Below are 25,489 nucleotides of genomic sequence, written 5' to 3'. Positions count from 1 at the left end.
GCACATTCCAGCCGAAGCAGAGGCGACAAAAGTCCTCGTGTTGGAAAGGGCACTTCAACAGGAGCGAGCATTGTTCAAGTTTCCAGCAGCACTTGAGTCGACTGAAACACGGACGCCAATAAAAACCAAGTGGGCAAATCAGGATTGTGAGAGATGAAGTGTTGGTGGAGAGGCTGCTAGGAGAGTTCTCTTAGAGCCTTGTTTTCCCACAAACCACCAGAAATGCATCCACATTCATATGACTTGATCTAAGAAAATGTGGATTAAATGTTGGAGTTTGTGTTCCACAGTTATAGTGCTACGATGCCAAGCAAGGAGGTAGACGGTCAGGAAGGACAAACACAGACAGGAAGTAAAACAGAGTCACAGAAAACACTCAAAACTTGATCTAATGAAGGTAAAGAAAGTTCCTGACATACAGAGATACTGCTGCAGGCTCTTTTTTTTCCATGTTATTTACAGACGTCGCCGTTGAAGTATGCAGCCTCATGCCTCTCTGGGACGTCTAGAGTCCTGGGTCCGGGTGGATCGGGGCCATAATGACCTCATTTCCTGCTCAAATATATGCAGGACCAGCACCACCACATAAACCTCCAAATAAACCCCATAAACTAGGACTCCAGGCCTGTTACCATGAAACACACCAACACAGCAAAAACCTGAATGTACCACTAACAGAAAGACGTTGTGTTAGAAGACGAGCTGACGAACACAGAGTCATTCCTCTCTCAGTAAAACGAGGTGATAAAGTCTCAGCGGAGACAGGTTGATAGAAGTCGTCTTAGTCACAGCCACAATTAAAAGTTAACAGGACGTTAACAGACGAGGAGGTTCTGCTTCCTCTCTGCTTTTCCACCTCCTTTCTCTACTTTTCTTCACTTAGATTCATGAGGTTTGACACAGGGTCACAGTTAGAGATACATCCACCTTTATCGACTAGTATGGACCTGCAGTACCTTTAATCTCCACTAGAGGCTCCAACAGTTAATCCCCACCCAGTGACATAGACTCACCAGCCGCTTCATTAGGTACACCTGTACAACTGCTTGTTAACACAAATAGCTAATCAGCCAATCACATGGCTGCAATTCAATGCATGTGTTCACGCAGAGGTGATCAAGACAACTTGCTGAAGTTCACACGGAGCATCAGAATGAGGAAGAAAGGGGATGTAAGAGACTTTGAACGTGGTCTGGTTGTTGGTGTCAGACGGGCTGGTCTGAGTATTTCACAAACGAATGATCTACTGGGATTTTAACTCACAACCACCTCTAGGATTCACAGAGAATAGTCTGAAAAAGATAAAATATCCAGTGAGCAGCAGTTGTTGATGTCTGTTCCTGTACCTGAGTATTGCTGCTGACCATGTCCATCCCTTTATGGCCACAGTGGACCATCTTCTGACGGCTACTTCCAGCAGGATAATGCACCATGTCACAAAGCTCCTATCATCTCAAACTGGTTTCTGGAACATGACAGTGAGTTCACTGTATTCCAATGGCCTCCACAGTCACCAGATCTCAATCCAATAGAGGAACCTTTGGGATGTGGAGGAACGGGAGATTCTCATCATAGATGTGATCAGATATCAACTGTGTGATGTTATCATGTCAATATGGACCAAAATCTCTGAGGAATGTTTCCAACACATTGTTGAAAGTCTGACACCAAGAATTAAGGCAGTTCTGAAGGAAAAAGGGGGGTCCAACCTTTTACTAGCAGGGTGTACCTAATAAAGTGGCCGGTGAGTGTATATTAGAGAGAGTCTGTCCAACCAGGGAATGGAGCGTCTGAGCTGTCCCTCTGTGCTGATTGGTTCTGAGCTGGTTAAATGTATCTTAACACATCTAACCAATATTCATCCATAGAAAAATGGCAATAACAGAGGATAAATAATAATAATGTAGATAGACATATTTAACTGACACGTAACTTTGCCTCGGTTACTACTAAGTTACTGTGGCTAACGTGCTAATGCTACAATGATAATACTGAATAACAGTGAGACCAATTTTCACTATTTCTGAGTATTTCTAATTGTTCTGAGTAATTTGAAGCTTTTAACGGTGATGGATGAACACGGAGGCTGAGGAGAAGGTAAACACAGCTCCATCACTGATGAGGTGATTGGGCTTCAAAGCATTTTACAGCTCATTTTAGATATTTAAAGGAAGTAGACGCTGGGATATTTAATATTGTTGGTAACAACATTTATATAATAGTAATATATAATACTACACTGACTATATAATCTTATTATTATGTCACAGGTATAAAATGATTTGATGTTGGATAATTTTCAACCAGAGAGCAACAGTAGTTATGACTCCAGCAACACGTCTGAATGTTTGTATTTCTGTCTCTGTCTCCATCTCTAATTCGGCCTCTTCCTCCTCGTTCTCTCTCCCTTTTACGACCTCTTTCTTCTCCATCTCATGCAGCCTGTTATTATGTGTAATTTGTCTTGTGCTGGGTCTGATGTGCAGAGGTCCAGGCGAGGTGTGAGACTGCTGTTCAAACCTCTCAGATCCACCAGAAGGGTTCTCATCACCCTTCACCCGGGAAAATAAGGCAGAATGAGCGAGAGCAGAGCTGCTGCATTTATTTAAAGGATCTCAACCTGCTGCTCCACTGCCAAACGAAAAGAAAAATCAAAGTAATGAACATGCATGCATTACTTTTTAAGCTCGATTAAATTATATATGAACCAGCCCAGTGAAAATGAAACGTTTCCAAAAATCTGCATTAAAAAAATAAATAAATAAATAAATCAGCTGTAGCATCAGAAGAAGTTAAGATAAAAACAACAATAACTCTGACAAGCCTCAACCTACCTAGAACATTGACCATCTTCCTCACTGAGGACACAGCTGATGAGTGTGTACTTCAGTACAACCTTGTTTATCCTAACCTTGACTCAAACACAAGCAGCTGCAGAAATGCTAAGCTACGAGGTCTAGTTTAAAATCAGATTAGAACATTTAGGACCAGACAAGCTCAGCTCAGCATGTTGCAGAACAGCAGCAGAAGTAGTCCGAGTTACATCATGTCGTTTCCTGAGTTGCATCATTTATTCATTTGGATTCAGTAAACAAGACGTGAAGCTGTGAATATTTAAGCGACCGCTGTGTGCGGTGCTGCTACTCGTCTGGGAGAGTCCTGAGAGCCGGACGCTGCAGCCATGTGTCCAGTGGAAAATGAGAGGCCTCATAGTGTCTGTACATTGAATAGCACAGAATCAGGCCAAGTACCACTTCAGTATTTATTTATTCCATTAACAGAAGACTCACCAACCATCAGTCTGAATGTTTGCAGCCTTGAGACCAATCGCGGTCAAGTCCCAAAAAAATACTCAAAACTAATACTTTGTTTTCACTTTACACAACATATCTGGAGCATTATTCTCACACTTTGATGATCTGCTGATTACTAGTACATTGAGTATAACTATGGTTATCATTATACACCGATCAGCCACAACATTATGACCTAATAATGTAGTGTAGGACGTCCTTGTGGTTACTCATCAGAGAATGGACATGGGACTTGTGAGGTGTTGAATGTGGTTTATGCGGGGTCTTTGAGGGAGGGTAGGTGGGGGCTATATGTCTAAATAACATCCACACCAATCATTGCCAGACGAAGTGAAAAACTGTAGAAAAAACCCACACACCTGCAGAAGATCCCATTTAAACTTTTATCATCCTTCTTCAGATGACTGAAAAAACATACAGAAAACGCTGTCTTAAATACCCATCATGCATCTCGCCCTCTGTCTCCCTCTCTGTGTAAGGAAACAGTTTTTTGGAGCAAAATATCCTAACATGCCCTGCGATAGGCTGGAGACCTGTCCAGCTGGAACAGGTTCCAGAAACCCCTGCGACCCCACTGACGATAAGAGGTATGGAAGACGAGATGAGATAAAAATCCCAATACCAGTACACAAAAACAATTTAAATATAACGGACCCATACATCAAATCTATTGGTGTATCAGCACATCCTTAGACATATAATTCCTGTCATCCTTGCTCTGGGCTGTGTGAACCTAAAGAGAGGCTACCAAGGGAACCATCGTCAGAAGATGGATGAACCATCTCAACTGGTCTCTTTGGAAGCAGGACCACGGATGACGATGTAAACACTGATAAGCACAATAGAAAGTTAATGAAATCTAGATTCTTGACCTGAATCCATATGCTAAGAAAAGACAGCTAGTGCTTCACACTGTGAGCTGCAGATATGTATAGCCTGTATAAAAACTGCCCCTCAGCACTATCAGTATCACAGCCTGCTGTTAGATGGGATAGTGGAGCGGGTATTAGCTTCAGGTGTTTCTCTGAAGCTAAAGCTCTAATAACTTTATCAAAAAGTTGATGTCTCTCTTGGTGAAGTTGTCACTGACTGATGTCCAGAGGATTTGGACCATTCCTGTTCCTAGCATTAAGGTTAAGTAGTCTTTTTAGCTAGCTAACTGTGCTGCTTTTTTGTCTCCCCAACATTAAACATTATTTGGCTTGCTCTGATTCTTTAACTCATTTAACATCAAAGCAATACTGAAAATGACCCAAGATGGGATGTTCTCTGGAGCACACATCAAAGATTAGTAATAATTAAACCCACTCTAAAGCAAACAGTGTGAAAATAGGTTTCACACACTGTGAGATTCTGCTAAGCTTGAATGAAAACACTCTCTAAGTGGGTTCCTCTAATGAATGTGCATGTTTTTTGTTAAGTTTTTATTAATGAATCAACTGTGGTTATTTATTTTTCATCACATAAAACATAGTCATGAAAATAATCTGTATTACCAAAGCTGGAGCAATGACTTTAAAGATCCTAAAGACCCAGAGGGGCGGCCTCCACATGTAGCTCCACATGCAGCTATAACAAAATGAATTTAGGGTTTAAAACCTGCTGCTATGGGATATTAAAAAGTATTAAAACAAGAGCTGGTTAGCACAGAAAGTCCAGGTTCAGGCCTTACTGGGGAGAGTTTGCATGTTCTCCCTGTGTCCGCGTGAACACCTCCAAAGACATGCTCATTAGGCTGATTGGTGACACTACATTGACCCTAGGTGTGAGTGTGAGTGTGAATGGTTGTCTCTGTGTTAGTCCTGCGACAGGTTGACAACCTGTCCAGGGTGGACTCCCCCTCTCACCTGATGCCAGCTGGGATAGACTCCAGCACCCCCCGCGACCCCAGTGAGGATTAAGCGGTATGGAAGATGAGATGAGATGATGAGATAAAACAAGAGCTGCAGTTACAGTTCTCTGTGATAACATTAGACCCAGTTAAACTTTGGGTTTCGGTGTGGATCTGTTGCAGCATCCAGACACATCATTAGTAGAGTTCATGGCCTCTTGTATCTGGTATCTATAGAGAAGATTGCCCTCATCTTCATAACCCAATAAACACTTCAGTCAAAGCTCAGCTCAGATCCTTTTGACTGGCAGCACTTTCCCCAATGGGAAACCGTTTAGTAATTTAGACTAAGATCAACTTTTTTGGGGTGGAAAATAATCATGCACCTCACATCCTCACCTCCTGCCCAGACCAACCCAGACTAACCGCAATCTATTCCCTACGCATCAGAGCCTGGAGTTCCCATCGTAGTTCAGGATGAGGTTCTTGATCATCCAGAGTTGTTCCAGGGTGGCTTGTGTTGACCCATATGTATTGGTGAGCCCGAGTCAAAGCACCGGCAGGTCTCCATTGTCCTCTCGGGCCTCCTTGATCAGTTGAGTGACCACTCCAGTGTGACTCCAGCAACACCTTTCCCTCTACACTGAGAAGTGAGATGGATCAGAATGGCTTCAGCTTCAGGTGGGCATCTGCCTCTTCCTCGGTGCAATCGACAGCTGAAGTTAAACGACAACATCGTTGAGATTCTTAAAAAATGGCAGCAAAGACAGATTCTCCTGAGGAAGATGAACTCCTCAAGTGTGAGGAACATCATCACCTTCTCCTTCATGTGCTGGTTTCATTCCTTCTCACTTCAAAATAGAAACTGGCTGCATGATGTAGTAAAGATCTGCTCCAAAATCAGCCTGTAAGATTATTCTTCACACTTTGTGAGAAACAGAGTGTTAAGACAGCAAGCAGGATCCTTCAGGACCAATCGCTCCCCCTCTATTCAACATTCGAGTAGTTTCCCATTCTTCACATGGCCATGAGCTTCCTCCAGATGGTGTGTTGGATAATGTTTTTTTTCTTGCAGACCTTGCTGCAGTTGCACCTGCTTATCATAACTGATCAATGTGTCTGTCCTGCTGGGGTTCTCATACCAAGAGACATTTCCTTGATTAAACAGACAAGGCCAGGACACATCCAGACTGTTCTTGGTCAAATGGACAGATTTACTGATGATCACATGAGGATGACACAGTCTGAAAAATTAGAGTTAGTACTGATGACACATGAAGACAATAGTTATCAGGACGTATATGAAGACTAAATGTAACAAAATTTTGATGACTCTTGAACCATACATCTTTGTTGTTGACTGACAACTTAAACACCCTGAGTAGATGCTTACTGTAAGATAACACACTATGGAGTGAACAACTCCCTGAATAACAGGATCGACTGCATTTATCAGAGTGGTTCTGGTTAAGCTCCGCCCCCTCACCTGATTTACCTGAAACAAACCAGGAACCAGTTTATTATTGTGTGACTAAAGAGAGACACAGATGATCAGATTCAGCTTCAGACCAAACTAACACCTTCCTCTAAATGAGTCCAGCTACAGGAGAGAAAAGTGGAAACTACAACACTGCTGCTTCAAGCTGCTGACTCTCCACACACTGAAGGTGAGTTTGACCAAAAACAGGAAGTTAGTAGAAGATGGAGGAGACATGACTGACTGGACTTTGTGTCTGCTGTGTTCCAGCTTCACTCAGAGACTAAATGGCTTCCAGATCAGAGGAGGATCTCTGCTGTCCAGTCTGTCAGGAGGTCTTCAGAGATCCTGTTGTTCTGTCATGTAGCCACAGCTTCTGTAAAGTCTGTCTGAAGAACTGGTGGAGAGAGAAACCATTACACCAGTGTCCAGTTTGTAAGAGAAGATCTTCAAGAGATGATCCACCTTTAAACTTGGTGTTGAGGAACCTGTGTGAGTCCTTCTTACAGGAGAGAGATCAGAGATCTCCAGAGGCTCTCTGCAATCTGCACTCTGAGAAATTCAAACTCTTTTGTCTGGACCATCAGCAGCCAGTGTGTCTCATCTGCAGAGATTCAGAAAAACACTCCAACCACAGATTCAGACCCATCAATGAAGCTGCACGACAGCACAAGAAGAACCTTCAGGAAACTCTGGAGCCCTTAAAGAAGAAGTTAAAGGTTTATGAAGAAGTTAAAGTGAAGTTTGATGAAACAGAAAAACACATCAAGGTCCAGGCCCGACACACAGAGAGGCAGATTAAGGAGCAGTTCAAGAAGCTTCACCAGTTTCTAGCAGAGGAAGAGGAGGCCAGGATGGCTGCACTGAGAGAGGAAGAGGAGCAGAAGAGTCAGATGATGAAGGAGAAGATGGAGGCTCTGAGCAGAGAGATAGCAGCTCTTTCAGACACAGTCAGAGCCACAGAGGGGGAGCTGAGAGCTGAAGACGTCTCATTCCTCAACAACTACAAGGCTGCAGTGGAAAGAGTCCAGCGCTGCCTCCTGCTGGATGATCCACAGCTGCCCTCAGGAGCTCTGATAGACCAGGCCAAACATCTGGGCAACCTGGCCTTCAACATCTGGAACAACATGAAGGACCTGGTCTCCTATACTCCTGTCATTCTGGATCCGAACACTGCTTATTCAACAATGACCCTGTCTGAAGATCTGACCAGTGTGAGATTAGGAGATAAACAACAACTTCCTGATAATCCAGAGAGATTTGATTATTTCTGTTCTGTCCTGGGCTCTGAGGGCTTTAACTCAGGGACTCACAGCTGGGATGCTGAGGTTCAAGATAACAGATGGTGGTATGTGGGTGTGACAGCCGAATCTGACCAGAGGAAGGGACTCATACAATCTGGATTGTGGACCATAAATTTCATTGGAGGTAAATACTTCAAATGGTCACCACCAGCTCCTCCCACTTTTCTCCCAGTAGAGAAGAAGCTCCAGAGGATCAGAGTGAATCTGGACTGGAACAGAGGAAATCTGTCCTTCTCTGATCTTGATACTAACACACACATACACACCTTTACACACACTTTCACTGAGAGGATGTTTCCATTCATTGGAACTGGAGATAAACTCAAACCAGTGAAGATTTTACCAGTGAATCAGATCAGTTAGAGATAAACAGGATGATTGTGTAAATGATGCCATTTCACATTGCATTCTTTTCGTAGAATGAGTTTATTCATCACAGTATAGTAAAAATGATTCATATTTAACTAAATTCAGATTCATCCTTCAGAATTTTCTACATTTACATGTAAAAATTATTAATTATGACATATCATAAAAAAAAGTAAGTGCTTGTCTTTAGAAGATTTCAAATTAATTTCCAGGCTAATTAAGAATTCATTAGTTCTTAAGTGTTTCCAACCAAAGACACTGCTCTCCGTCCAAAAAGAACATTTGGGACAATGTTTAGTGGACAGATGAGACCAGAGTAGAATAGTTTGGTTTAAATGTTTGGGCATCGTGTTTTTTGACATGTTGAAGCAGGCAAGAGTTTGTCTTTGGTTTCTTTCTCTGTTAGGTTAGTTCAGTGGGTTGTTTTTCAGTTAGAATCATTTTGTTTGTTATTTTGTCCTGAGTTCACTCTGAAGTTGAATTGTGATTTAAGTATTTCTTTACCTTTTAAATAAACCCCTTTTGTTCACCTTTGACACACCTTCTCCTTGAGGCTGCTTGGGACTTCAAGTATTGTCATTCAGTCAGCAGTTTTTGTGGGTGGGCAGTTTTAAGGTGGACTTTTAGTTTTAAGGTGGACTTGTAAGTTTTAAGGTGGACTTGTTCAGTCCTGATGTAAAGTTGCTGATTTTCAGAGATGAATGTTTGTCTCTTAGAAATGAAAAGCTGCCAGATGATCCAGATGTGAGCTGTATTTCATGTAACCTGTGACCTGATGTCATTCTGTTCATCTACTTTTTGATAATATTGTGTGGAAGACAATAAAAAATGTGAATAAGGAAAATTGTTCAGCCTCATAATTAATGATGAGAATCTTGGGCCCTGGGCTAGTTAGGATGCTGTTAGGTTGTTAATGCGTAAAATTATTACTTCAGCTCAACTCAACTTTATTTATATAGCACTTTAAACAATGGCTACAGCCGAGACAAAGTGTTGTACCTGGATAAAATAAGATCAATTTAGAGCAATAAAACAATAAAAACAAAAGAAAATAATAATAATAGGAAGCACTAAAAGCACCAAACAAGGGCAGACTCCCATGCTGGAATAAAAATGGGTTATGAGACGAGTTTTAAAAAAGGATTTAAATGGACAGTGGGAGGGTTGTCTGATATGCAGTGGTAGATTGTTCCACAGTTTAGGAGCAACACAAAAGCAGCATTAACCAAACATGTTCCTAGCGTTTTGTAAAAATTCTTGTTATTGTGCATTCAGTACTAAACTATTCACAAACTGAATCTACTGACATGCTCTTTAATGGTGAACGTCACAGATGTGAGCTGTTCTTTTATTTTTTGCTGTTTCTCATAGATCTACCTCCTACATGTAGATCTACACTCGTGCTTATTTGATATGCAAATATCACATGTGATATCAAGAAAGCGAAGGACAAAATTCATTTGAAGTGAGTGGATAGTGACTCAAAAAGATAAAATGAGCCAAAGAAAACACAGCAGCATCAGAGTGAACTTGTAATATATTTTTTTTTATTATAAACGGTATTATGGTGAGCATAGCTGCCTCCTGAGCAGTTGATTTGAGTTTGATTCTTGGTCAAAGGCTTTTACCAAATTTCCCACGGGATAAATAAAGTATCTAGAATCAATATTTCAGAATTATTTTAAGCTTAGACATCCCACCATTAGATTAAATATTGGTGGGATGTCTAAATTTGAATGATTTTGGTCCAAATATTCTCGCTTCTTTTCTCCCAGTGATGATTTCCTGCATAAAATGAGTCTGGCATCACTATTGTTATACTGTGTGTTTCTTATTATTATTCCTCTTCCTCCCTTTTTCCGTACATAACCACATGCTATACTATACATCAAAACGTGCGGTTTGATCGGGATCGGTGTGCTATTACTTCTCTCTACAAAAAACTAAATTTTTTGCAAAAATGTTTCCATTGAAATGAATGAAAAGGGCTGGGAAAAAAGAGCACAAAAGGTCTAGCGCTCAGGCATATTTCCACCTGGAGACTTAATTTAAGAGTCTTGCGTGTTGGTGTATTAATCCTTGTTTTGGTAGGTCCTATAGTTGATCATGATCATTTTCGTTGAAATCCTGACTTTATAATGGGTGTGTATTGCGCTAGAGTGGATGACGTCATTGGTTAGAGTGGAGGAACGTGTCTGAAATAGCCTGAAACTTTCCTCTTTCCACGCTCGTCCTGGCAATTTACAATTTTCACACTAGACACATGATTTTTCCCATATTTGTAGACAAACTTGTTGTGTCTCTCACAATGTTCTCGGCAAAGCAGTGAGACGCACAGAATTTAAACTGTGAGCCTCTGAGTGCGGTCACATCTCTTTCTCTTTTCCATTGACTGTGATGCAAAGATTTCCAGAGAGAAGCAGAAGGGACCCGTGTTTAAAAAAAAACAAACGTATACACACACGGGCGTTTTTTGTCATTTCCCTGGAGATGATGCAGGGGGTCATGTGACCAGTTCATCTGAATCCATCTTCCTCAAAGTGACGTCAATTTAAGAGAACTATGGGACATCACCAGATGAGACTTTACCAGAGTTAAAACACCTTTCAGTGGAAACATGAACAACCTTAATCGAAATCTCAGAAATATCACTTTTATTTTGAGAAAAACTGTGATGGAAACATAGCCACTGTCTCCTGCTGGTCTAAACTTTGGAATTTTCTCTTCATCGTAGAAGGGACCAGGGTTAAATATCCTGATTATACCCTCCAGACGTCGCCTATAAAAGTTGAGTTTGCGGAGGAAGCAATTTGAAATAAATCTTACATCAAACTGAGTGAGACTACAGGAGAAAGGGACGGAGCACAGATCAGAGAGATTTACATTTACAACGGACTTGTATGGAAACGGTGTGATGGTTACAGACGGAGGATGGAGAGAACATGGAGTGAATCAGTTCTCCGGGTGAATGCAGATTTCAAAGCGAGGCCTCTCCCGACGCTCCAAGCCAATTTCCCTCCTTGTCTCCTTGAATTGCCTCTAACAAGTTCACGGACGGACAAATAAGACGAAGCGCTGCAGCCCAGAAAATAACAGCAAACAGCAACAAATCTAATATTCATTTCACACCTTCACTCTAATTTCAGGCACATTACAATCAATAGACAGGTACGACTCGTACACGGCACACTGCAGACAAACAGAGGAACAGGCAAATTATACACCGACGATAGCAAGAGGGAAATTAGAAAGACCTGATTTATTTATTTATTTGTTTCCTGCAGCAGCGAATGTGATGTCAGAAAGAATTTACAAAAGCAAAAGGTACACAGGAGGAGAAAGAGACCAAACGTGATGTAAGACTAATGTTGTTTGGCTCAGAGAAGAGAGGAGACAGGAGAGGGCAGGTGTGAAATACTACCACTCCTCCAACAGCGCGAGGACGAGACCATGTGATGGATGGATGAACGGAGCAGAGAGAGGATGGGGGGGAGGGTGAAATCAGGTGAGAAGAGGAAGAAGATATGAGTCAGGAAGGTCAGGAAAGAAGAGAAGGTGAAAATAGTTTCATTTACTTGTACTTTACCAATATGCCCTTTTTTCATTCTATTCTCTATTTTCTATATCTGGATTCATCAAACTGTTGAGCAGCTTCAGTTTTTTGAATTTTACTCAAAAATAAATCTAATAATTAGTACCGTTGGTAGATTTTAGTGACTCCTTTATGATGTTAGCTGGAGGCAGAACAGAGGGAAGCTTGGAATAAACTCATCTGGACTTGTGTGTGATGTGTGTGATGTATCTGACCACTGAATGATGGTGTTTAGGTTTAGGTTTTTATCACCTGGAGGAATCTGTCCTGATCCTGTTTTCTTTTAATAATGAATTCTTCTCCAAGGACTCATTAATGTCCAGAGACTTCAGACTAGACTCGATCATCCCATGAACAAACCAGAGTCCACAGATGAGCTGTTTGTCCTCTGAGCCTCGTTTTCCCTCTGAGAGATTTTAAGACAACATACAACAATTCGGGAAACTGGTGGCGGTGGATCCTGCGCTCATGGATCAGCTGAGGAGGAAAACTGTGGCTGTAAAGAGACAGACATGTTGTGTTCATGGTTTCTGAGCATGTTTGTTCCATGTGAGGTGTATCCAGAAAGAAAAGTCTTAGAGAACCGTCTCTCACTGGAAGTTCTGCAGAGAGAAATGTCTCTGGATGTTATCTCTACAGGAGATAAATGTCTCTGGGTATAAATGCACCTGCACATAAATGAAATGTTTGCAAGGAAAAGCCTCTTAAAAGAATCGTCTCTGGATAGACGTGTCTCTGCTGCAGTGAAGCCCATTCCTTTTTAAACTATATGCTCCATCTACAACTATTTCACTGAATCCCTGCAACATAATGAAGGGACACAAGAGATACACTGATGAGGAACACACCTGAACTATCCTGAAATTAGAAGAATTATATTGGAAATGCAAAACAAAAGAAAGAAAGGCGGAATAGACAAATCGTGGCTGATAAATACAGAGAAGAGAAAAGGAACTGAGGACGAGTGGTGGGCAGAACGATACTGAAATATCGATACCTCTGATACCGGATCTTTATGCTCTAAAATATTGATATTTCTGAAACTTCAGTCATTCCAGGTAATGTAGGAACACAGTGGAACATAACTAATCTAATGTCGTTTTTACAGTAGCTCTCAATAAGTCAGCGATAATTATGTTAATGGTCTTATTATTTTACCTATTTGTTTTCATGTTGTTATTTTGTGTGACTGTGTCTGTTTGGTTTCTCTGCTGCTGTATTAGCTTGGCTACCTAGTAAATGAGGCCACTACCTCAACATACTTCAGAGATAAAGCCTCATCTCATCTTCTACTACCTCTTATCCTCAGTAGGGTCGTGTATATATATATATATATATATATATATATATATATATATATATTACTCTGATGTCTTGTATTCTTTATGAAGCTATGATTTGAAACACTTTTTCTGGTTTTACCAGACACATCAGGGTGTATTTGCACCAAGTATGATATCACTTGGTATCGGATATGATATCGGTGGTATAGAACATCACCACTAAGGACGTGAGGAGACAGGACGGGTTTAAACAGCAGAGATAACTTGATCCTCCGTGGTCACTGCAGATGAAAACAGAGGCACGAGGAAGATGATGACTGATGACTGGTGAGATGAACGAATGCAGGGAGGACAGACAGATTCAGAAATGACAAAAAGACGAATGAGCGTCACATGACGTGATGGATTAATGGATGGAGGTAGGATGAGGGAGGACAAGGAAACAAGGGCGGGATGAAGATGAGATGGAAACAAGAAACATTCACACACTCCCACCAGCACTTAGAAAACAAAGGGAGGCCGTGGAGCAGTTGACCTTTTAACTCCACTTCAACAGTAACACAAAGAAAGAGAAGCAGCTTGAGGCATCGGTGAGATGTCTGTGTTCAATATGTGCCTGCATGGCTGACCTTTCACTAATGGTCAGGGCTACTAATGCAGCAATGTTCAGCATCAGCATCACAGCATCACACAAAGGGCGGTTCAGGCTCACGTTACATCACTTATTTAAATACAGTATAAACTTCAACTCACATATTTTTCTGTTCTCTTCTGACTCGTTCGGCCTCCAGATGAAAGGCTGACCAAAAAGATCTTTAAATGGGACTGAGCTCGTCATTTCCCCTGGTCTAGAGACATCTCTGCAGTACCTCTGATATTTATTATATTTTTAATCTGCAGAGGAAGATTGACGCTGTTAAACAAAAACTACTTCACCTCCACAAGAAACCATGGAAGCAGGAGATCTTAATGTAGACGCTATGTTCAAATTAAAGAAGATTATTATACAAAACTATATCTAATATTAAACGTAGGGAGAGGTCAGAGGTCCTTGTGTGAACAGATGTGGTACATTGTCCCTGGTGTTTGCGGTGGACAGGTATGAGGGCATCATCCCTGAAGAGCAACATTTATGTGATTTATGTGATTTTGATGTTGTTCAAGATGAACTTTTACATCTGAGGACGTCTCTGTTTGAAAAAGTTCAGAGAAAAATCCTGATTTATTTTTGACATGTGAGTACGATACGTTACGTTGGTTCTTCATGGGGGAGACTTATGTTTTAACCTGATTTACTGAAGACGCCTGGACATGAGTACAGAAAACACTGTGTCCCACATAAGTATGTAACAACTTTATGTTATTGTTTTATATATTATGGAAGGTTTGTCTGTATAGCTTTTTGTTGTTGTAAGAGTTGATGGATGCATTACATTTGTTCTTTTTCTGTTTGCTATCTTTGAATCGTATATATACTGTATAGTGTCTAAGCCTATGTGGGCTGGATACAATAATGTACATGACACTTAAATAAATAAATAAATAAATAAATCTCATTTTTGCTTCTTCCTTTGAATCCTTTCAGGCATCATGGTCTGACATCAGGGCTTAACTCACCCACAGACGACACTCACTTCCATTTGACTTTGTGCATTTAGCCACAAACAACAGTCAGCCATGGAAGGACAAAGGACGAGCCAGAGAAGACACATAGTTTGAAAGAAGAGTTGTCAGTTCCTCAACCTGATAATGGTCAGTTATTTATGTATTGGGAGATGATTAGTACAGGCTACTATGGTCACCACCACCACCTCCTCTAATCACTCTGAGGTTTTAATGTAATTAGAGTCAGTATTAAAGCAGTAGGTGGTAATCAGATCAGTCATGTTTTCCTGTTTATATATGAATCACATCATATATAAACATATTACGAGTGTGTTGTGAATCCAAGCTCCACTTTTATTTAGTCTAATTAGGAGTTTTAACAGAGTTTTAACCCTAAACGTAAAATGACCCTTGGGCCAGCTTGTTCCTTCGCTCTACTACTCCTACTCCTACTATTGAGCTCTGATTCACACCACACTGTGTGTAGATGTGTCTTTTAAAGGAGCCCTGGTGGAGTCCACTCACATTCACTTTCATCTTTGTCTTGGAAATCTGGCGCTAAAAGAGCGCGTCCTCTTAAATGAGCGGCTCCCACAGAGGTCCACTTCAGTAATCACCTCCCCATCGAGGCCGTTTATCCAAGTTAGACAACATTTCATTTTAATCAGCGAGAGGCCTCTTCAGCACCGAATATATTCCTCCCGACTAAAGTTCAAGGGATCCTTCACGCTTAAATTACATTCCCCAATTTGAGCAAAGACAAATGTGCCAGCATTTCACACCACAGTTAGAATCCTAATAGCTTTATTCATCACAGACTGTACATGGGTTTAAATGAATATTCATTTAATTAGTTCTGATCGGTTACAAAAGAAGAGCAATGCAATTATGAATACATTTAAATATAAATGATCTGTGTACTTCTTGGTATTTCTAGTTTGGTTTTAGACTTTAAAATAAGAATAAAAACAAAATAAGAGTTTAATTTGATTTTTAATTCAAGTTTGGTCTTTTAATCTATGAAACCAGAAAGAGAAATAAAGGAGAAACCAGAGGTTATTTGATTTGTATAAAAGCAGAAGACTACCACCTGGACTAGTGAGACCCGGACCAGCGTTCTCCATGGAGGAGACTACTTCCTGGACCAGAGACATTTAAAAACACAAATCAAGTAATAGTTATTTTTCCAATTTTAGTTGTTTTTTTTTTTTGTTTTTGTTTTTAAGGCAAACTTGAAATACCCCCCTAGGATCCACGTACTAAAAGACCATGCAAGTTCTTTAATATCAACATCTCCATGTTAGCCTAAACAGCTAACGCTAGCCGTTAATCCTCCATTCATTATGAATGGATAATTACAGTTGTGTAGCTTTAAGGCTGGGTTACAGCTAGCTGCCTTTAGCCTCGGCTTCAATCACTCTTCTCCTCGTTGTTGGATCATCGGAGGATGTTATCATCAATCATCCAGACAAACCGCGGAACGTTTCCTCAAAGTGTCGAGACATTACTTTAATGGTATTTCAAGTCAAATCTGAGTCTGGCTGCAGCATCGGTTTCCATCCTGATGTCAGTCCTAGAATAATCGTCACAGTGTGACACAGCAGCATCTCCTTCCTCAGCTGGAGCTAAAAATAACCCGACGTTAATGATTTGACACTAAAGGAGCGTTAAGTAATCTACGTCCTTTATCGACCACTGCAGCCGGCATCAACCTCCTCTCTGTGAGTGTGACAGCTCGGCTGCCTCTCCATCCTCCCGTCCGTTTGAGTTAAGAGGAGGTCAGACAGCAGCAGATTAAATGTGTCACATTTATATGGATCCATCACTCCATCCTTTGTCCTCCTGGAATGTGAAATGGAGGCGTTGTGTTTTGGGGAGACCGGGGGAAAAGGCAGCTCTTTAAGTTTGAGCTCTTACAGAATCAAAGGCAGAGCAAATATTTCAGGATTTAAATTATTGAAATAAAACCCTCTCTATGCTCCCATTACTATCCTCTCTGCTTCCCTTTGTGGCCTTTAGTATTCCACAATTCATCAAAGGTTGGTCAACATTGAATTTAACTTTCAACTTCAACAGTGAATGCTGAAGTACAAATGAAGTCATATAGTTTGGGCAAATACCAAACCAATCTCCATCTCCAAGATTGGAAACTCAGATATGTGTGTTTATATATAAATATATGTTCATGCCTGGTTCTCTGCCTCAATCGTTTAATAAATTAATAAATATCATTCATATAATACTGGACACGTAGATCATCTTCATCTTCCTTTTTACAAAACCAAACCTGGTCCCTGAGGTGGTCAACATAGTCCAGACGGTCAAGATGCATCACTAGAGAATTTAATTTCCCACTGAGGGACAAATAAAGGTTTTCTTTTGTATTCTATTCTAAGTTTTTTGTCATCACATTTAATTCATAATGTTCAAGGTATTTTTCTGTGTTGTTGTGGTCTCTTTCCTGAAGCTCTTTCAATAGTTTTTTCTCCTAATACATTTTATTTTTGGACGATTGGATTGACTGAATGGTCAAGGCTTCTACTCTTGTACGTTGTTTCCTGTTATATTATATAAATGACGTTAGCTTAGCTTTCCTTTGTTTTTGTGATGTTTTTTCTCCTGTTTTATCATTTGTTCAATGACTATTTTTATCCTGAGAGGGTCGGCCTGTTGGCCTCTCCTGTCACATCCATTTTTGTCCTTTACTTTCTGGATAATAAATACGTAGTTTTATGTGTAAAATAAATGACAGGACCATGTGATATTTATTCAGCATTTTTCATGTATGTAAAATCTTCTGGACCAAACTTGTAGCCTGGAAGTCAGACCAACTTACTGGAACTCAATTTTCATGTGGAGGAAAGTTGTTCTGAATCTCAGTTGTTGTATTTTGATATATTTTTAGCAGAGACGGTTTCAGTAACTTTAGCTCGTTAATGTAACACTGATGCAATTTTAGATATTTGACGCTATAAAAACAGGATGTGACATCATAATGACTGATAGTTGCTAGAGAACAATACATTCAACTCACGATCTGATATGATTTTCGATTTAACTAGTTTAACGATATGATTTCTAAGGAAGGATATAACTACCTCAAAACACAAACTATGCAACAGATGCATATTTAAAAAGCAAATATATTTAGACATTTTCTCTTCAACTAATTAAAGAGAATCAGTTTTTATTTCTTTGAGGTAGCGTAAACTGGGCAACTCATACGTCCTCTTCTTAAAAATGCAACTGAAATAATATTTCAACAAAAAATTAATAAATAAAGTGGATATTTAAAACAAATCCCACATTAAAATAACTAAATGAATAATACAAACAGAAAATCTCTTCAAATAAACCAACTAAGGCTGCATGTGTTCCTAGTTTGGGATTTACATTCAAATCAGCTGATTGGAATCATCTCACATTGGCATCAATTTTAAACCATCTCACAACACATCCTTGTAGATATGTGAGTTGCCATTGACAACCACTCCATGAGGCAGAGACACTTCAATAAGTTCAGTGTATATTCCAACATTTCCTAGTAACAGGTGGAGGCGGAGCTGAGTGCAGTATTAACCAATCACCAGTGAGTCTGGAGGAAGCAGCTCCACCCTCAGACAGAACTGATTGGACTCAGGATCCAGACTGAATCATGTACCTGGGGTAGTAGCCTCAGTTTGACCAACAACAGGAAGTGGAGACAGTCTGTGGTTAAAAGAGTACCACACATGGACAGCCAATCAGAGACAGCCATGGACCATGAAGTCAAACACCATCTCTGACCATATACACCTGTCTCGTCCCATCCTCCACAGAAAGATCTCCCACTTAAGAGAGATCGTCTTCCTACCTGCCGATGTTTGGAGGCTGACAGCTGGTCCACTCCTCTAATGCAGCCACCAGACAGCTGGGAGATTGTCTCTGTAATATAACTGCCTCATGCCTCTTATAGTTTAGAGTCATCCACTTCAAACTGTTCTTTCCTGTGCTGGACTCAAACCACGATATGTTTCTGCTCTTTCCACCGTGGACTTTTAGCTTCGACATTTAAGCATGAAAACTGATGATTTACACGTCAGCTTAGCTCCACAGTGAAAGACATTTTAATGTTGCAGCCAGTGAGTTTATTTTTAACTTAAACATTGATGTCAGTCTGGATATTATGTTCACAGCGTCTTTAAAGGATGTTTTTTTGACATAGAGCTAAGGAAGTATGACACTTAGATGCTGGATCTCAGGAGAATGATGTGGGGGATATATTTAGAAGCTGAACATGATGGAAACAACAGTCAGGCTCCAAGTGGTAAATGTTAGATGAAGTTACGTTCACAGGGACTTTTTTGTTCAACTACGTCCTTCATCCTGAACACATGCACACATTTAAACTGCAGAGTACTGTACAAAACACTGTCTTCATCACATGACGCAGCTGCTCCAGGAAGTATTCACATCCAGTTCACTGTGTGTTAACGATCTGGAAAACTACTGACGCTGAAATATACCATCGCTAAGAAAAGAAGAACTGGAATGTCGGTGATAAGTGAAGTGTAAACTTCACATGAGAGGAAATAATTCTTCATACCAGCAGGTGGTTGTTGTGTTGTGAGTATTCAACGTTCAAAAAGTGAAATAGGAGGAGTTACTATTAGCTTAGATGCTAGGAAGAGCTACTGTTAGCTGTGAGGCTAAGAAGAGCTACTTTTACTTTTTTTGTTATGAATTGTTACTTTTGTTATGTGGTGTATGTTTTTGCATATTGTGTCCGACTATCTGTACTGCCTCTTGCCCAGGTTGTCATTGGAGATGAGAAATTGTTCTCAAATGACTCACCTGCAAACATCACTTTAGCTGGAAGGCTAATAAGAGTTACTATCAGCTTGGAGGTTAAGAAGAGCTACCATTAGCTGGGCTTCCAGTGAGGTTTGTATCAGGACCAGACAGACACATGGTGTCTGAACTGAACCGAAATTATCAAAGTGAATCAAAGTGAAAGATCCATATGCTGATGACAGACAAAAACAAACAGAAGATGTAAATCCAGCAGCAGACACACATTCTGATTTCCAGCTGTGGGTTAAAGACGTATTTTCACCCCGTCCTCCCAGACACATCTATCCTCCGATTGTCTTGATAAATGCAACACAGTCGTGTCATTTCGCCATCCGTCACCGTACTGGAATCCCCCCGGGGCGACCAATGGGGAGGCAGACTGAGGATGGCGATGGGCTTATTATAGAGCCAGACGGGCTGACGGAGTCCCAGAGGAAACAAACCGGTGACATGATCAAAATAGCAATCAGGTCGTTACAGGCGATGGATGTTAGTGCTGCATTTGTACTCTTCTGATAACCAGCAACAAGTGAAAATAATCAGCAGCAAGTGAGCAAGTGAAGCGGCTCAGGGGAAACGTTCAATATAATTTGACTGCAAAAAATAAATAAATTGTAGTGGCAAAGCTGCTGGTGTGGAGGAGAGAGCTGCAGGAGGACTGGAATTCACTCTCGTTCTGATTTTATTGGTACCAAACCTTGAACTGCACCAACCAACAGCAGTGTCGATCACAGAGACCCAGATATTTTAACATCATCAATCCATCAGAGTCCTCTGAACCAGTTTGTATCAGTGTGATAGGTATATATCCAGGTAACAGTCTAATCTTCTGTAGTTGTTTATTTTTAGCTTGTAGCTCCACCATGAACCAAAACCACACCCACACCATCAAACCTGACAAAAATCAAAGAAGAACAACTAGAATCCAGCGTCTAACCATGTGTTCTGTGTAAATGCAGTGATGGAGGCATTAGTCAGTAACTAGTGTGATGTGGATGTTTGTAGGAGATGATCTAAACACAATCCATGGAGTTACTCAGGTCAAAGGCTGCAGACAAACAACAACAACAAACACTGACGCTGCCACGTTTAGAAGAAGAGGAAAGTTTCCTGGAGACTTATCTTCCAGAGAGGGTTAGGGAGTTTATGACCAGAACATTTGTGGAGCAGAGAACACGAGGTACGAGCTCCTCTCTCCACATTTACTCTGATTGGATGAAACATTCACTGGACTGGATCCACCAACACCAGAGAGGGACTAGGATCATTAATGCGCAGGACAAGATGTTACAATCCCTTGTGCCATGATCTGAGGCAAAACTTCTTTAGAAGCCTAGTCCAACTGAAAAACCGAGCAGCAGACCAGCTGTCAGCTACTAACTAGCCTAGCTAGCAGCAGTAGGTAATGGAGGTGATGGGACATGCAACTACACTTCAACCAACACCTCTCCCTTCTGCTAGGATCAGAAATAAAACACTAACAGACACCAGCTAATTAGCCTAGCCACGAAAGTAAGACACTAGAAAACACCAGCTAACTAGCCTAGCCAACAGCAGTACACTTCAACCAACATCTCTACACTTCAACCAAGACTGGTATCAAGTCGGGACATCCCAAGCTAAAATACTTTCCTGCAAGATGTGCAGTACAGGAGCAATCATTGAGGACACTCACCAATGAAATGACACAGTTGGCATTAGAGTTTTAAAAAAAAACTCCAGTGGATGAAACCAACTGTCTGTACATCACTATTGATGGTTATTTCCACGAGGCCTGACAGGAAACATCCAGCTCTGCACCAACGTACCTGCCAGATGATGAGGATGTGAGCTGGAGGACTGGAAAGTCAAAACTCTATGAAATAATCCAACAACATAATCCAACAAGTCGTTCCATTCTGTTTTTTTCTGTTACTGAACCAGGAGTTCTCTGGTATGCTTTTGTCTTAAAAGCTCAAATGAAAAAAGTGTGCTTTGTTTGCACTAAAAGTAAAAACACAGAAATTTAGAGAAGCCAATGGTTTCTGTGTCCTATAGCCCCACTTGGGGTAATCCAGACTGAAATTACCTGATGGAGCATTCGAGTGAACTTGTTCATGAGAGTATCCATCCATCCATCCATTGATGGTGCTGGGAGTCTCTGTGTTGCGTATGGAGCTCAGTGAGGTGCTTTTAATCCTCCTGGTGAGGAGAGAAGAAGAAGTCATGTTCACCAGGTCATCACGCCTCCATGTGCTCATCAGCATTTAAATGTTGTTTCTGCTTCTGGACGCTGATGAAAGAATCAACGCTGCTGCTTTCATTTCAAGTGTTTTCATTTCACTAATGACTTTGTGTGTGTGCGTTTGTGTGTGCGCATGTATTCTGTGAATGTCACAGCATCAGGATGGAAATGTGTGTGTGTTTGTTGGAGATGCAGGATGGGTTTGTTTTGTCTACACTTAAAAAGAAAGATAAAAATTAGGTGGACTTTGGTGCATGAGGTTTATTTTCTATTGTCGTCCGTTTTCTTGGACTGAAGATCTGTCCACATCTGATCCCGTTCTCTGTTCGTCCATCTCTTTTCTGGTTGACAGTTGGTCTCTGGTGAACTGTGACTGAACTCCAAATCCAAACATACTTGAAAGAACTTTTTGGGAGGTTGATTCATAGTTTATCTCAGGACTAACACAGAGACACACTCACACACACCTACAGTCAATTTAGAATCACTAATGAACCTAATGAGCATGTCTCTGGATGGTGGGAGGAACCACCACATCGAATAAATATGCAAATGGAAGAAGAACAGCGAGATGTGCATTAAAAAGTGAAAGTGTAAATAAAAACATGCATTAACAAGTGTGTTAACGTATGGAGACTAGAACTATTAGGAAATTTCTTCAAATCTAAGAGGCCATAGGTGAACTGAAAGTGAGCTGAAGTTTGCAGGTTGAATGAATATGGTCACGTGTTTGTGAATCCATGAGGCTCTTTATTCATGGGATGTTTACATGTCTCTGCTGCTACATTAGCCCAAGTCCCTCTGAATGAAAGCAGCAGCTAAATGCAAATGAAAGGAGTGTTTGTGTGGTCACACACAGTCATACTTCATGAACAGAGCCTGGATATAGGTTGTAGTTGGTGCGAGTGTACAGCGTTTCATTTATGTGTTGTAGGCGTGTGCATGTACTTCTAAAAGATTAAATGTACAGTGTGTGAGGAGGAGGAGGAGGAGGAGGGAGGTCACAAGCCATTACTCACCGCTCGCTGTTTACTTTCATCTAATAGGAAAAACAACATTGATGGCTTCCACCACATTATAAATCGATAGATTACCCAAACCCGTTATAAATCATGTTGCCGTGGAGCAATGGACTTCTCTACATTGATTTGTGCATAGATTTAATAAGCCCCCCCCCCCCCACAAACAGACACAGAGGATCAGTGGGCTGCTATCTAAATTAAGCTCTCCCGGATGTAATCACACCTCAGTCCATCAAATCAGCTGTTTCACCTCACAGGGTTTAATTGTGGGACTCTGGGGGCCAGAGTCAGAGTCTGGGGGCCAAACAAAACACAGAGTCTGAGTCTCAAACACAGGTCATGGCCAGAGCTCTGATTGGTTCAAAAAGATACTGCTGTCCCATAAACCACCCAGAGGAACGATAGAGGGTCAGTGACTCCAGATGAAAAGAGTCGGAGAAGAAACAGCAGATTTTCTAGAACTTGAGCAACTTCTTGTTGCAGCTGATGTCATGATTTCAATTCAATTCAATTCAGTTTTATTTATATAGCGCCAATAACAATACAAATTGTATCAAGACGCTTCACAAAAACCAGCCTGAAACCTTCAGGGAAAAACTCCCTTTAACAGGAAGAAACCTGGAGCAGAACCAGCTCATATGGAGGAACCATCTGCTGAAGACCAGCCGGGTAGAACCAGAGAAGATAGAGAGAGAAGAAGAACAGGAGAAACATGATAGGAGAGGGAGAGAGGGAGACACAGTGGTTAGTAAATTATAAGAGATAGAAAATAAAATGATAAGATATTATAGGACAGGAGCCAGAGAAGAGAGAGGAGAGGACGTGTCCTCAGTGCATCGTCCCCCTGCAGCCTAGGCCTATAGCAGCATAACTAAGCGATGGTTAAGTCCAGCCCTAGCTATAAGCTTTTTCAAAAAGGAAAGTCTTAGTCCTGACCTTAAACGTAGAGACTGTGTCTGCCTGCAGAACCCAAACTGGGAGCTGGTTCCATAGGAGAGGAGCCTGATAGCTGAAGGTTCTACCTCCCATTCTACTTTTAGAACCTCTAGGAACCACAAGTAGACCTGCACTTAGAGAGAAGAAAGATACTGGAGTAATATGATCTCTCTTGCTAATTCCTGTCAGTGCTCTTGCTGCAGCGTTTTGAATCAGTTGGAGGCTTTTTAAAGAGTATTTGGAGCCAGACAGTAACGAGTTACAATAATCCAGCCTGGAAGACACAAATGCATCAACTAGTTTTTCCGCATCACTCTGAGAAAGGATGTTCCTAATTTTGATGATATTAGGAAGGTGAAAGAAAGCAGTCCTGTTCTACTGTGTACTGTGATACACCAAGGTTTTTCACAGTAGTACTGGAGGCCAAGGTAACGCCATCCAACGAAACCAGGTGATTAGATAATGAATCTCTGACATGTTTAGAGCCAGATACGATAACTTCGGTTTTGTCTGAGTTTAACAGTAGAAAATTACAGGTCATCCAAGCCTTTATGTCTTTAAGGCGCTTGGAGTTTAACCAGCAGATTAGTTTCATCTGGTTTCATGGATAAATATAGCTGGGTATCATCTGCATAACAATGGAAGTTTATGCTGTGCTTTCTAATAATATTGCCTAAGGGAAGCATGTATAATGTGAACAGTATTGGTCCTAGCACAGAACCCTGTGGAACTCCATAGCTTACTTTGGTAAATATAGAAGAGTTGACAGATATGTTGACAGATATGATTCAAAACAGTCTAGTGCAGTTCCTGTAATCTTGATCACACTTTCAAGTCTCTGTAGTAGAATACTGATTTCCTGTCTGTGTCATGTTTTGTGTTTCCTGTTTTATTTTGTTAAGTTTCTGTATTTCCTGTTCTAAGTGCCTCCTTGTGTGCTGATTGCTTATTGGTTTCTTCTGGTGTGATTGCCCTCATTAGTTTCACCTGTGTCTTGTCACCCCTGAGCCCTCTTGTGTATATATAGCCCTGCCTTCCATTTGTTCCCTGTTGCATTGTTGATGTTATTTCCCTGATGTTGTCCATGCATTACTTCCATGCCCTGTGTTCCTGTGGTTTTTTGTCTCCTAGTCATGTGTTCACGTTTTGTATTTTTGACTTTTGGATTTACCTGCCTTGATTGCAATGCCTTTGGTTGGATTTTTGTTTTTTAAATACCCTTTTCCCAGATCCCCTGCCTCATCTCCTCATTTGCTGTCCTGCATTTGGGTCCTCCCCTTAAATGCTACAATTTCCTGACAGAATGACGCGACCAGAAATGGATTTAGTTACAAGGAGCTCACAGACTCACACACTGCACACAAGGACTCATACCTGTATAATATTTCTGTTTAAAGATTCCAAGATTCAGGATTCAAGATCACTTTATTGATCCCCACAGGCAAACTGTTTTGTCCTAGAGTCCCAGGATAAGAAAGAACATGTATGAACCAGACATAGACATAAGAATCAAAATGTGATTGTGCTCATCCCCCTCCATACCTCTCTGGTGTCATTGTTCCTCATCTTGCTCTCCACCTTCCGTCTATAGTCCTGCTTTGCTTGTCTCAGACTCTTCTTCAGTTGTTGCTGAGTGAGTCTGAGCTTTTCTCTGTCACGCTCGCTGAAGGCCTGTTTCTTTCTGTTGAGAAGCTCCTTG

General features: G+C 41.0%; 2 protein-coding genes across 2 annotated transcripts in view; both read left to right on the top strand.

The window, feature by feature from the left end:
* LOC125006460 (nuclear factor 7, ovary-like) overlaps positions 1-25,489 on the top strand; it is a 1,183,669-nt gene that overhangs the window by 581,709 nt on the left and 576,471 nt on the right. The window lies entirely within an intron of this gene.
* On the top strand, positions 6,669-9,123 carry LOC125006462 (zinc-binding protein A33-like). The gene is made up of 2 exons (XM_047582511.1): positions 6,669-6,812; positions 6,893-9,123. Exon 2 carries the CDS (start codon positions 6,910-6,912, stop codon positions 8,287-8,289), a length of 1,380 nt encoding a protein of 459 aa, XP_047438467.1. The 5' UTR covers positions 6,669-6,812; positions 6,893-6,909; the 3' UTR covers positions 8,290-9,123.

The sequence above is a fragment of the Mugil cephalus genome, chromosome 4 (assembly GCF_022458985.1).
Source record: "Mugil cephalus isolate CIBA_MC_2020 chromosome 4, CIBA_Mcephalus_1.1, whole genome shotgun sequence".
NCBI classification, from domain to species: domain Eukaryota; kingdom Metazoa; phylum Chordata; class Actinopteri; order Mugiliformes; family Mugilidae; genus Mugil; species Mugil cephalus.
Note: the sequence above shows the minus strand (reverse complement) of the source record. Positions and strands in the feature narration are given on the sequence as shown.